At 34.2% G+C, this 13723-nt stretch overlaps 1 protein-coding gene across 3 annotated transcripts in view; it reads left to right on the top strand.

Annotated features, from left to right (window-relative positions):
* The window catches only part of LOC128225162 (GTP-binding protein Rhes-like), a 149862-nt gene extending 143983 nt beyond the window's left edge, over nucleotides 1-5879 (top strand). For all 3 annotated transcript variants that reach the window (XM_052935209.1, XM_052935208.1, XM_052935210.1), the window contains exon 2: nucleotides 3933-5879. In XM_052935209.1, the coding sequence (XP_052791169.1) occupies nucleotides 3933-4483 (551 nt within the window). In that variant the 3' untranslated portion in view covers nucleotides 4484-5879. The remainder of the gene's footprint in view (nucleotides 1-3932) is intronic.
* Nucleotides 5880-13723: the final 7844 nt, after the last annotated feature.

Below are 13723 nucleotides of genomic sequence, written 5' to 3'. Positions count from 1 at the left end.
ATGACCAATGAGATAATTAAATTAGAAAAGTGAATAAAGTTTGGAAATAACTTACGATGCTAAATGAATACCGGCCCAGAATCGCGATTAAAATAAGCAATCGATCTAGTGTCAAGTTTTTGGAGCTCTGATAGTGACAGTTAATGAAATGCATGAAGCTTGACTCTAACACTGATGCTCACGGTTGTGGATTAAATCGGCAAAAGACATTTTCATGGATTTCAAGTTTAATCCTCAGAAAAAAAATATTTTTGACACTATTTAAACTTTAAAACAGTGAAAATAAATCATTTCAACAACATTGTTTAAATAACTTTATTAGAAAATGGTCGTTAATTGATCTGTTCCATACAGTTCATCGCAGCTGTTTCAATTTATTTAACCTTGAACGTAACTAGTGCACACGGAGCTGCAGGTGTTTCTTGTTACATTCCACCGTAGAACAGCAGACTTGATAGAAGTGTTAATGATGAAAAAAGCTTTGCATCGAACGCAATTTCGCTTCAACGAAGAGAAACATGCACATCTGTTACTTTAATGATGACGACCCACAGACCAAATACAGCCTTACCAGATTTTTATTTTCTATTGTTGCAATAATTGACGACAAGAGGGACCGAGTGTGCGCAATTAAACTTTATTTATACATGTAATTACTAATTATTCTTATTACTCGCAATTCACATATTTAATTATCGGTTCAAAATTGGTTATGATAGTCCAAAAAGTTTAAATCAATATTAGAAGCGAATTGCCCATTTCTAAATGTTGCAGATTATTTCCATTTTGATTACGACAAAGACATGAAATATCAGCTATATTTTAGATGAATGGAGTTTCTCGTTTTCAATTAAGCAAACCACGTCTTTTTAAGTTCCATTAGTCTAGTGTTTATTAGGTTTCATAGTTTTGTCTCTCCTCTATGCCCAAGTACGAGGAGAAATCCAAATGTGTTTTGACACTGTATTGAACACACGAATTAAAACATGTTTTTGCTTTTAACGAGACGTTCGTTTAGGACACCATTATTCTATATCATTGGAATGAACTCAATTATTTTTGTCTTCATACATTCTAAAGTAGGTACACTATGTAAAACCTGGCCTATGAATAACTGTTGAAATATCTTCCATTAATGAACCTATCAATAATTTGCCAAACCTAGTGGGTTAAGACTTACTGAATAGTTCGTTGTCCAAATCCCATCCGTGGAGAAGGCACATTCATTTTGTCAAAATCTCCTTGGCGGGTGTCTTATAACGGCTCGAGACGTTACTTTGTAATATATATTTTGTTCTTCTTTTGTAAATAAATGTTCAATATTCTTCTTAAATTTTAATCTAGTAATCAATTCTTATCTTCTTCAGGCTTTACGACGATAGGTCAACTTGTAAATCGCGTTTGCCTGCCTGAACGATTTTATAATTAATCTGTTCCAGCAGATCAGTCAATTGTGATTATTTAGTTAAAAAAATATTTTCCAGTTGCCGATTTCATTTCAAGACGAAAATTGAATTTACGTGAGAACATTATACGGGCCGCAAAATGATAATCGATAATCGGCCCGGGCCGAAAAAACGGTTTTTCGCCGATTCATGCATATAATCGCGAAACCCTACATAAACGTGTTACTATATTTAGTAACATATGTATTAATTTAAAACAGTTATTTGTTTAACTGCTAACAGTTTATTGTAGTTTTTGTAAAATCTGCATTGTGAGGAAATAAGAAAGGAAGTATCTTAGTGGGTAATGATTACATGATCAATGTCATTGTATGTTTTCATTGATCTAAATTTCTCCTCGCCCTGATGAATTGAATATCGTAAAAAAAGCCAATCAGATTGTGTTTAATCACTGAATCGGAAATCCTGGCAGGCAGTACGAAATGTAATTGGCATAAGGATATGTATATCGTTGCTGTCTTTCCTCGGGAATATCCATTATTCAATCTGCTGGCTCATTCACGTCGCAAAGACTGGTTAGATTTATACACTCTAGGGGCATGGCGGGGTCAGGCCATAATGCATCTATATAGGTATCGGTATACCGTTATAAGCACCAATATAATGAGAAGAGGGGAATATCTTTTGATGAATTGTATTATATTTAAGCTTGTCCTTGTACATTTGGTAGCGTATGATAATTGGTTCATGCCTATATATTTACAAGATGACGATTATTTCGGCGAGTAATTAATAGTGGGGATGCGAGTTGATTGCAGGCAGCAAGGAACGTTATCGGACCTTTATTTAAGTGCTGTCTTATCTGGAGAATAACTTCCATTCTTCGATCTGCTGCCGCGTTCACGTCACGAAGACTGGGAAGACCACTCAATTATATAGTCGGCATAAAATGGAGTCTCGACAAAGAGCAGCGGGGATGCTCTCAAGAGGACAGATTTTTCTTTCAAAATATTGGCGCTGTGTATCGCAGCTCTCATAGCATTCTCTCCCAATTATTGACTTCAAATTGAAGAACTGAATTACGCTGAGGCTTTCCCTGATACATTAGGTCGCGTGAGATATTTGATAAATCCCTACATATTCTACTCAATTCTATCGGCGTTTAGTAATGACTGGTTTGAGAGCTAAAATAAATGGAATAGTTCAGAAAGAATAAAACTGGATTGAAATAAAAAATAAACTGCCTGAAGAGACAATATTTTGACCTTTGCCTTGAATGATTAATTAACTCGAATAGATGAGTGTAATGTAGAGTGCCTTGCATATATACTGGGTGTTGAGCGAACACTATCTTTTATGCAATGTGGTGGCATCACTAACGACGACCATGAGTCAGGTTGGCGGTAAAATATTTATTTCATGCGGCCTTTTCGTGTTATGTTCCTAGCAGTAACAATTAATTTGTGTGGTTATTAACGTTACTCGTACAATTTCTCGTAAACAAAGTACGTACGTACGATAGAGGTACCAATTGGATCAAACCTGATCTAATGCGCGTTTATAAATGAAGAATTGTCATGTAAGATAGCAAATATCTAAGGCTTAAACAATTTGATTCCAGGCGTGCCTTATGAACTCCACATCGCCCCAAATGTACACTTTGTCCTTCGGATGCAATAAAAGTAAACTTCTTTATACAATTAGCGAATTTGTTTTTGTAAATCAATTTAGTGGCCCGTGGAATATAATTACGTCTTAATCTTCAGAAGTTATGTTTGACATCTGCAACGTTCATCATATTCGTATATATCAATGTATTGTAGTTTAATTATTTGCTAGCGTAATAAATTTGTGATTTGAGTTTTAATGAATGTTGGCAAGTTTGTGTTTGAGTACTCATAGAATTGTCCCAGTGAGCTCCTGCTTCACTGACCATTTTATTGTGGTAACCCTACGGTTGCTTATTATAAATTTTGATACATTTGCGTTTTGTTTTGTACCTTTTAACAGGGTCATTGTTAAAAAGTTTGGTTATTTGGCTTGTCCTTGACGTTTTTATTGTGTCATTTATGAACAAGTTTATAAAGCGCTTAAGTCAATGGTTGTATTATAATACACATGTACATTTCAAAGGTCCACAATATTCATAATAATATCAGGCACAATAACTTAAAGCAAACAAAGAGTTTATCTTTCCGGCTGATTTATCTTTATCTTAGTAATTTCCTTCTAAGCAGTTATTATAATTCATTTGATTTAATAATTTGACAATTTAAAAGAATACCACACATTGGGTTATTTACGTGTTTATTTTATATTGTTCATGATTCATGCGTTAAGTCGTTAAGAGCTGTAGCCGTTGACAAACGACGAAAAAAAACGGACGCTCACTTTATTGAGCTTTGAAAACGGGCTAATACAACAAGTATTAGCAACCATGAATGGTTTTTGTAATAATCACATGTGTTTATTTAATGTGAGTATATTCGAACTGATTTTTCTAATCATATCCTTCTCTATTTTCAGGCGACCTGTTTATTTTGGTGTTCAGCATAAACAGTCGAGAATCATTTGAAGAGGTTACTCGATTAAGGAACCAGATTATTGAGTGTAAAAGTCAGTGCAAGCTGGGTTCTGCAAACCGCAAAACCATTCACACACCAATGGTCATAGTTGGAAACAAGCGTGACCTTAAAGAGAAAGAGCGAGTCGTTGATCCCTCTGAACCAGAGTCATTGATCGACGGCCAACCACTCTCCGATTACATAGAGGTTTCTGCGAAAAAGGACATAAATATCGATGAAATATTCCTGCGCCTCTTCCGCTTGGCAAAGCTGCCAACGGAAATGAGTCCGGCGCTGCATCGTAAGGTGACACCATCGTATGTGAGTTCCAGCGTCACAAGCCAGAAGGGCCGCGGAGTCTCAATCAGGCGGAAAATGAGCGACGCATGTGGAGCCATTGCTCCGAACGTTCGAAGACCCAGTATCAGAACTGATTTATTGGTTGCTAAAACTCGAACAAATCTGAACTCATTAAACGGCCCTACCCGGGATTCCAGATGTCTCATAATGTGAACTGATAAGTTCTATATGTATAGTTCTAAGTACCGTTGGTGCTAAAAAACGTGCTTCAAAATATCATTTTTTTTAAATAGCCGGAAAGCGGTTGAATTAATTTATAAATTGTATTTTTTATACTTAAAATATATCGAGTTTGTTAATGTTCATCCATAAATTGATTTCAACTCGTTTTTAACCGGTATGTTTATATGTTCCCAAAACTGCGATATAATATTGTGTCTATATATTCATATTGTGTAAAAAGTTTCGTGCAATAGCTGGTCTGGGTAGTATCTTAAGTTGAAGAATTGTGTTCTTGTTTGAATGTCAAATATATTGTGTTGTACTTTATTTGATAACATATGTTTTAGCCAATATGCATATACTTTTTGATTATAATAATTTTGTTTATACATTGAGCATATTTATCGTTTCGCTGTCTATGGTTGCCCGCAAAATGACTAGTCTTGTTTTTTTACCATCGATGTAAGCTAGCACATTTATCTATTTGAAAAAATGCATGCAAAAGATTCCAAAAGTTTGTATTTTTTAAGTTTAACGTGAGATATGTTCAGCTAATTGTTTAGTTCGTTGTTTTTATATGTAAACCGAATACACAGAATTTGGAATAAAGAACAATGCAAAATTCAAAACATGATTGATCATTAAAAATCAACTTTTGTACTTAAATATTGTCTTCGTTTATTCAAATCTTTGGCAAATTCCAAAATAAAGCGATCAGTAAATATTATTTTTTTGTAATTTTGAGAAATATTTTTTATTTTACGACGACTGATGTAAAATATGATCTTACTCTGAAATCAACAATTTAATGCTCATTTTATGAACTTCACGCGTTCTCTTTATTTTTTTCTCCGTTTGAGACGCTATTGTTTGACGAATATCCCAAAGTGGGGCCTCATGGATTAATTTGAAAATTGAAAACTCCGTATGTTAGCCTAGTTTTTACGTGAAATCCGACCGATTTTGACCGGATTTTTATGATAGTTTAAAAAATTTCTAGCGCATGATACCATCACCCAGTATAGTTGTATATATGTCAAAATCACAATATGTTATTTCGATGTGGTTGTGGCAATGTTGTACTGATGTTATAATGATTAAACTTAGTATAATATCCTGTGTGATTAAGATATCACGTCATTCATAGAAGGAAAAGAGTTACCTTAAATATTGCATCCTTATTTGTTCGTTGTTATTTTTTGGTAAGATTTGATGTTTCAGCCAATATAATTGTACTATTTGGTTATTAAACTATATTGTACATAACTATCGTTTTTCTGTGGTTGTCCGCAAATTAAGTATGTTCAATTTTGTTTTGTTTTTGCACTTATTTCGATACGAGACTATTTTCATGTAATTAAATAATTTTAATAAAAAAGAAATAGTACTCAGCACGTGTTTTGTTTGCAAAACATAAAAAAAACATGTACAATTTACAATTTGCATTTTAATGTACAGTTGTCGTTTTAAACATGCTAGAATCTGAGGTTAATGCGAAAATACAAGAGAAAGGATAACGGTTAAACACTGGAAAAAATGTTTACCAACTATCAATAATATATATTCCAAACGGGGTCAGGTGCAGGAGCGGGCATATGACGGCTATTATATTACAAATGCTGTAAACCTCTTGTAGTAATTGGACTAATGTGAAGAAATATTGAATATCGTAAGAAAAGCCAATTGCAGTATGTCTAATCATTGAATCGGAAATCCTTGCAAGCAGCAAGAAATGTTATTAACATGAGAACATTTATATAATTGGTGTCTTATCTGCAGAATATCTTCCGTTCTTTAATATGCTGACATGTTAACGTTGCGAAGACTGAAAAGACAATTTGACTTAATAGTCGGCTCGACGAAGATCAGCGGGGTATCTCATCAGTTCACTTATTGCCCTTTTTACTTAATATTGGCGCTATGGGACCATCCAGATCACATTTATCGCGGCGCACAATGCATTTCTTTCAATAATTGATTCGAAATTTGATAATCTGCATGATGTTGAAGCTTTTCTTTATATATGTTAGGCCGCGAAACATGAAACATACATGATTATGTAATTAACAAGATGATAATTCTTTCTGCCAGAAATTTATGATGACGAGCTCACGAAGGATGATAAATCGAATGATCCACAAAACAAGCCGGAGTGTAATAACATTTTCTCTGGCCTAAAGAGACGTTGTGGAGACCCCTGTCCATTTCTGTGCTGTGAAATGATTAATATACTTGATTTGGTTGAGTGCAATTTCGAGTGCCTAGTTCATAAAATTGGCTTATGACAAACACGATCTGAGGATTCCTTGTATGAAATATTGTGCCATTACCATATGACAAACATATATCTGACTGATAATATTTTGTGCGGCATAATGATGTTTTAATCGTTAAAATAATAATTTCTTCCAGTTCTCATTTACTTTACTCGATCAATGTATTGTAACACATGGTATGTACGTCCGATACATAACGTTTAACATAACCGTCTCCGTGGCCTTGTGGTTGAGGCGTCCGCCTACGGAGCGGGTGGTCGAAGGTTCGAGTCTCACAAGGGGCTTGTTCTGACATGGCCGGTTGCCGACCCAGCAGCTAGTTAAATCGAGGGGTACCGATTGCCTTCCTGCCAGGCGCCTGGCATTTGGGATAAGGAATCGGGGTAAAGATGTTCACGAATGTAGGTGTCTCATAAGCCCAACGGGCTGGCCCTTAACTAACAGGGGTGACACTATAATAAACAAACACTTTACTTTAATCGTGACCAGTTTGACAAAGTTTGGCACAATGTGTGTTAATTTGCAGAAATGCATCACTTAAGGTTTTAAATTACAGTTTTTATCCTCTAAAATTGTTTGCTTATTTCTGTTCGATATGGTAGCTTGAGTATAGAATGACATGAATATTTTATCATCAAGGCACAAGTAAGGGGGATATATATATATATATATATATATATATATATATATATATATATATATACAAATTCAACCTTTGGGACATTTTGCCTATTTGAACAACCTTTGGAAGACATTATCATTACATGCTATATATCCTATGATAATATATCCTTTGCATATTCCTTCATAAAATATGCATAAATAAATGTAGTAAAGCATAATTAATGATGTTTTTTTCCCAAAATACTAGCCATCGAGAATATACAATTTTTGACTGTCGCCTAAAGGTAAAGCGCCGGATGTTCATGAAAAAGTACAACCTTTGGGAGAAGTACCCCAAATGTTGTACTGTATATATCGCCGAAAGGTTCAATATTATATATAATGTAATTTGACTACTTAACTCAGCCGGTAGAGTGGTCTGAATGTCTCGCGGCAGACCCTGTTCGAAAGTTTTAGTCCTACTGACAACGTTAAGATGCCAGTTCTGTAACCATGATTTATGTAGCCATCTCCTCAATCCTTTCAATATATTGTAAAATTATTATTTCTTGCATTTTATTTGCTGTGTTCATAACAATATTTGAAGCTAATTTTAATTTAAAGTCGGGCTAGGTTGTGATCTTACTCTCACACTAAGACGAAGATTTATGAACCTTAATAAACAATAACAACAAAATCTATGCCATTATTAATAAACCACATACATGTTGTTTGTCCAATGGCATGCTCTATTGCCGTTTTCATCATATCATTACACTTGTAAAAAAGCAGCACTGTTTGCAATTATGACTGGGTTGCTGAATTGCTTTAACCACCAGTTTGTTTGTAAGCTTCTTTAAACTCGCACTCGGGCCTTGCCCGTTCGACGAGTGCTCTGGTAAGAGTGTTAGTTATTTAAAATAATTCGAGAATGGTGCACAGACACAATAAAACCCTGGTTTGAGACAATTAAATTCTTTGACGTGCCGCAAAATATAGAACTGTCACACGGAACCCCGATTAACGTCCATCCCGGAAGATGATTAGTATATTAGTGTTGCGGTTGGGAATAGAAACTGGATTGACTAGTGTGACACAAGACCACGGAACCACCCGGAAAACGTTGACAAGCTATTAACCATGTATTTTGGTATTTTCTCCCTATATATGGCGATACCGATGAGCAATGCGATGGTTGTCGGAATAAATCCTCCGGCGGGATAATGTATGCCAAAAACGTGCCCTGGTATCCAAACACGTAGTTAGCAGCTAGCCTATTTCATTTTCGTGAGCTGGTAGAACATCAATAATTATGAAACGGGTATAAAAATTACAAGTTATTATGACTATATGCAAAATGCAGCATGAATGACTCATTTAAGTAATAGTTTAATACGAAAAGTTGCAATTGTTGTGTATGATGTCCACATCCTGTTATGCCAATGCCAAAACGATTGTCTGATGGAGGGTCAGACATCGACGGCCCTATACTTGGAGGAAGAATTGGCGATTGGATTTTAAATATGTCTCTGGTGTAATGTTGTCTGCGATTGCATACGTTTTCTTCTCAGACTTAAACAGACGTGTCGTTGCAAACCCACTGTTCCTATACTTTAAATAACAAATATAAACCACTCTTTGCTAATATGTACCGTTATGGCATTCCTTAAAACACCTAGTGCACGTGCGTTTTTCAAAATCATTTCAGAACTGAGAAAAGAGTGAAATCTATATACATTGTTAATTAATTATGTTTTCAATTTGAAAAAAAAAACTGAAATGCTATGAATATATGTAAGTTTCACTCGTATCTGTTTGATTGTTAAACCAATCGAAATAATTATGTGAGGCTTTTTTCCAAGAAAATAATGAGTGCAAAACAAATCAGTAACGTATTATTTCACTTGAGAAACAACCACCAGAAACCATATAGTAAAATTACACTAAGAGAAATGATTTGTTTTAATGAATGTAGTGCAGTTAATCTCTCCAAAAAGATTTAAAGGTGCACTTGACAATTATTCTTGAATATTTGATACGGTATAAAAGCGGTTACAGCAGGCGAGAAAATGCACAATATAAGATAAGAAGGTACAACACTCGCCCCAGGCGGTAGGTCCTGACTCGAGGCTAAGACGATGGATTCAAGTAAAAAACGGTTAGTGGCAATATCAATTTGATATTCAATCTAGGGAATGTTCGTGTGTCGCTTTGTTTAAATGGGGTATGGAAGGGGTTTACATACTTTATTATTATACGGCTCCAGACATTAATTAAGTAGAAATGTATTTTAAACATTGGCATAACACATGTAAATGGGGGGTAGACGATGTATAACAAATATAAGATATTTTGAACGTTTGAGATTCAAAGATTCATTTAAATATGTATCAAAATGAATCTAGGAACAATTTAATTTATTCAAAAATGGTTCTTATATAGTTTTCCCATCAATTTATAGAAATTATTCCAATTACAAATCAAACTTCAGTTTTCCAGACATACTTATTCGTTTCACGATGTCTCTCCCAGAGGAGTCCGACTGCAAATATTAATTGTTCAGATATTAAGAATGTGTTCATTGGTTGCACGACACCTAGTTTAGTTTAAACTCTTTTTACTAATTTGTGGGATTATATTGTTCCTGAAACAATTCTTAGTCAGTAAAACCTTTAAAATTGGTTATTTTGTTTTGTATTCGAATAACAAGGGACCACATAAATCCGCTGGCGACTTTTGGACACCAAATAACTGGGGGTTGACGTTTTCACTTAAACCCAGGTTATGGTTACACCATAGAAGTCGAGACAACCGTTGAAGTATAAAAACCCCCGAAAAGAATGAGGTCACAGGAGCGGAATTTTATACAAGATAATGAGGCCTAAATTGAAATTGATTCGACTTTTTTTATTGAAATCCCTGTAACGGAAAAAGATTTATCACAAGTTTTGAAAAGTCCTCGGTACACACAGAACATAATGCTTGACAAACCTATTGACTATTTGACATAAGATTTGGTTTTATTTTGACTGACGAAGAGGTGTATCACTGTTATATTATTGAAATGCATTTACTGCATATTTTAAAGACTAATTAACACATAACAAACACTTTGCAAACACGTCCTAGCAGTAAATGCACAGTTGTGTTTATGTAAGGTTTATTCGTGTTTCTTAACATGACTTTTACCTCAATTATACACCAATGATATATCTAAATCAATACGTTGAATATATAACTGAGTCGGAAATAAAAACGTTTGTTTTATAATTATCAAGGTTTAAACGAAATCCTTATTTAATTTACATGGAAAAGAGCTTTCATGTGAAATACGTTCAAGCGACATACAATATACATGGATTTTTATTACTTCTTCAGGAAGGATCGCATAAGATCATATCGTTATTTACATGAAGCTTACAAGGCCATTTTTCCTGCAAAAAAATAGAGGGAAGAACAGAACAATAACACTAACATAATTTTACGGAATATTTACATTTGTTTGAATTGTATTCATAATCTTTTTAAGTTCTTAACCAGACGACTTACACTGAGCAGAGATTATCGGTTGAAAATTTAAAACAATTTGCACTTTTGGGACATATAAATTTGCATAGGTCCTTAAGTACGAATGTCCTGAAAATCTTGTGACAAGCATATCATCAACTTTTATGTATTTACGTCAGTCTTTGATTTCGCATAACTTGACGTAAGAACGTGAAGGATTCTGTATTTAAGACACAACCGTTTCATTCATTGGCAGGTATATTGTCCTTCAGTCTATAATAATTTCATATAGTGTACTAGATGCCATTTTTTCTAAATCGAACAACTTATAGAATATTCAGTGTTTCACATATATTTTACTGTTTGAAATTATGGAATAAAACGAAAAGGACTTTATGGACTTATGCATGGCATAAAGAACGATATATTAATCAGCTTTTAACACTACTGAGCCCGGTAAACAAACACTTATTATTACAATTATTTTGATGATCTATTATCCACGCTGTGGTGACAAAAAAAAATAAATTATTTTCTGTTTTCGTTTTTACATGATAGGATGAGGTATTTCAGAGTATGATTTTACAAATCGGTCTAACCATAAACAATTAAATACATGTCACCACAAAAAAACATAACGTCAAATGAATAAACGCATCAAGAAAAAAAAATATCGGAAAAAATGTATATATTATAAACAATTTTTCAATTCTTCTCATTTAAAGCTTGTACACAACCATTGTACTAATAGAAGTCCAGAATGATACATGGTATATGCTATGCAAGTTGATGGTTAGCTTCGGGTCCAAGTACATTGTAGGTTTTTGACCCAAGCCTAATTCATTCAATAAAAACTATTCAAATACAGAAAATAAATTATATCCAGTGAAAAAGAGCAAATACTGAACTAGGGGCGACATGTTTATGTCTAGATAGTCAAGTATGGGTAATAATTACCTCCTACTTGAATACTGGACGAAACGTTCTGATCTCAGAACACTCTCTTGCCAATGAACTGTCCGCGAGTCTTATTCATCCTTTAAAAATATCAAAGTTACCGTACTCTAGCTTTTACATTTTTAAGACACGCATGCTATCCAATTTCTAAATTACAACAAGTCAAGACCAATGAAAAAAAACATATCCAAAATTCAGGGCTGTGGGACCACATATTTCATTCATCGTAGAGTCCGCGGTTACTCATTTGGCAAACTTCATAAACAGACAGAAAAAAGGTACATACATTATCACTACGAAATCGTGGCTTAATAAAATCAATCTTTATTAACAGAATTATCAAATCACTATTGAACCCACGGACAAATCCCGCCAAATATTAGATACTGCGATGACCGTAATAGTATGCAATTGACTGGTATGTTTTGCCTATTAACCGAAAACAGTAATCTAATATCTACAGCGTGCTTAAAAGATAAAAGAGACATTTAGAAACGTTTAAAATTATAAACATATATATATATATATGTTATAGCACCATTACTGATGATAACATTTTACTGAAAATAATTCATCTATGCCATATTCTAACATGGCACATACTACTCTTACTGACAATATATTTTTCGATCCCTAAACTTTACTGTTAGGCAGAGATAAAATATAAATGTCATGCGTAGGCAATTAAAAAGGCAATTTACTTCTATGTCCTTTTACATTAAAATGTGTTTACACCTCAGAGGAATAATGAACCCGCAAAAACAAAAACAACCAAAAGTAAATAAAAAGCAAAAAAAAAACAACACAAAAAAACAAATGCGATAACATTAAATGTAAAAACCTGTATGCAAAACTATATTCTTTTTTTAACACAGTGGCTTTTCGGTAAAATTTTCTGATCCTAAACAAAACTTTACTTTTAGGCAGAGGTAAAATATTCATGTCATGTGTAGGCAATTAAAAAGGCAATTTACTTCTATGTCCTTTAATAATAACAAATGCGATAACAGTAAATATAAAAACCCGTATGCAGAACTGTATTCTTTTCAAACACAGTAAATTTCGTCATCTGGTAAAATAATTTCATGTCTCCCAAAGGTTGTTGCGATGTTACCCAAAGGTCGGATTGTGTTAAACGTTTCGGACACTATATTAAATCATTTTCTTGCTCGACATATGCTACGGGTAACCAATGTCGCATGTGTCAGGTTCAAACATGCAATTTGCATTTTTGTAATGTTATATGAAGTTACAAGAATATGACCTCACCCTACAGTTTGTGGTCCAAGTAGGCTTATAACAGGTCAAAACAAGTCCTGAATTGTGCACAAAGTGACCCCGGTTTCTGCTTGATGCCCTTATAAATACATATTAGGGACATAATATGCACGAAGTGAACAGATAAGGATGTTGCACAATTTGTCGCCCTAGTAAACGTATAAGCTAGAATTGCTAGTCCTTAGCTGAATTTATAGCTATCTCCGCCTACTGGTTATTGTCCTAATAGGCACATGAGAGGGAAATTCCAGTCCGAGCTGAACATTTACTGCTTCCGGCCACTGGTTGTCGCCCTAATAGGCACATCAGTGGAAATTTCCAGTCCTAGACGAAAACCTTTATGTTTATAATAATATATCATTTGGTTACGAACAACTTTGAAAAGCAAAAAAATCGAACCTCTTAATTTATTATGTACTTAGTTATTTAATGTATCAACAGTACTATTTAACTGTTGACCTCTGAGTGTTACCTTAGGAACTGGCTGATGTGTGCACCACGTCCCCTCATAATGATGAACCTTCATGGCAAAACCGTTTTGAAAATCCTATTATGAAATATCAAAATACTGCCAGGACAATGGTCGGTCAGGATGGATGGATGTACTCAC

The sequence above is a fragment of the Mya arenaria genome, chromosome 2, assembly GCF_026914265.1.
Source record: "Mya arenaria isolate MELC-2E11 chromosome 2, ASM2691426v1".
Taxonomy (NCBI): domain Eukaryota; kingdom Metazoa; phylum Mollusca; class Bivalvia; order Myida; family Myidae; genus Mya; species Mya arenaria.
This window is presented reverse-complemented; position numbering and strand designations above follow the sequence as displayed.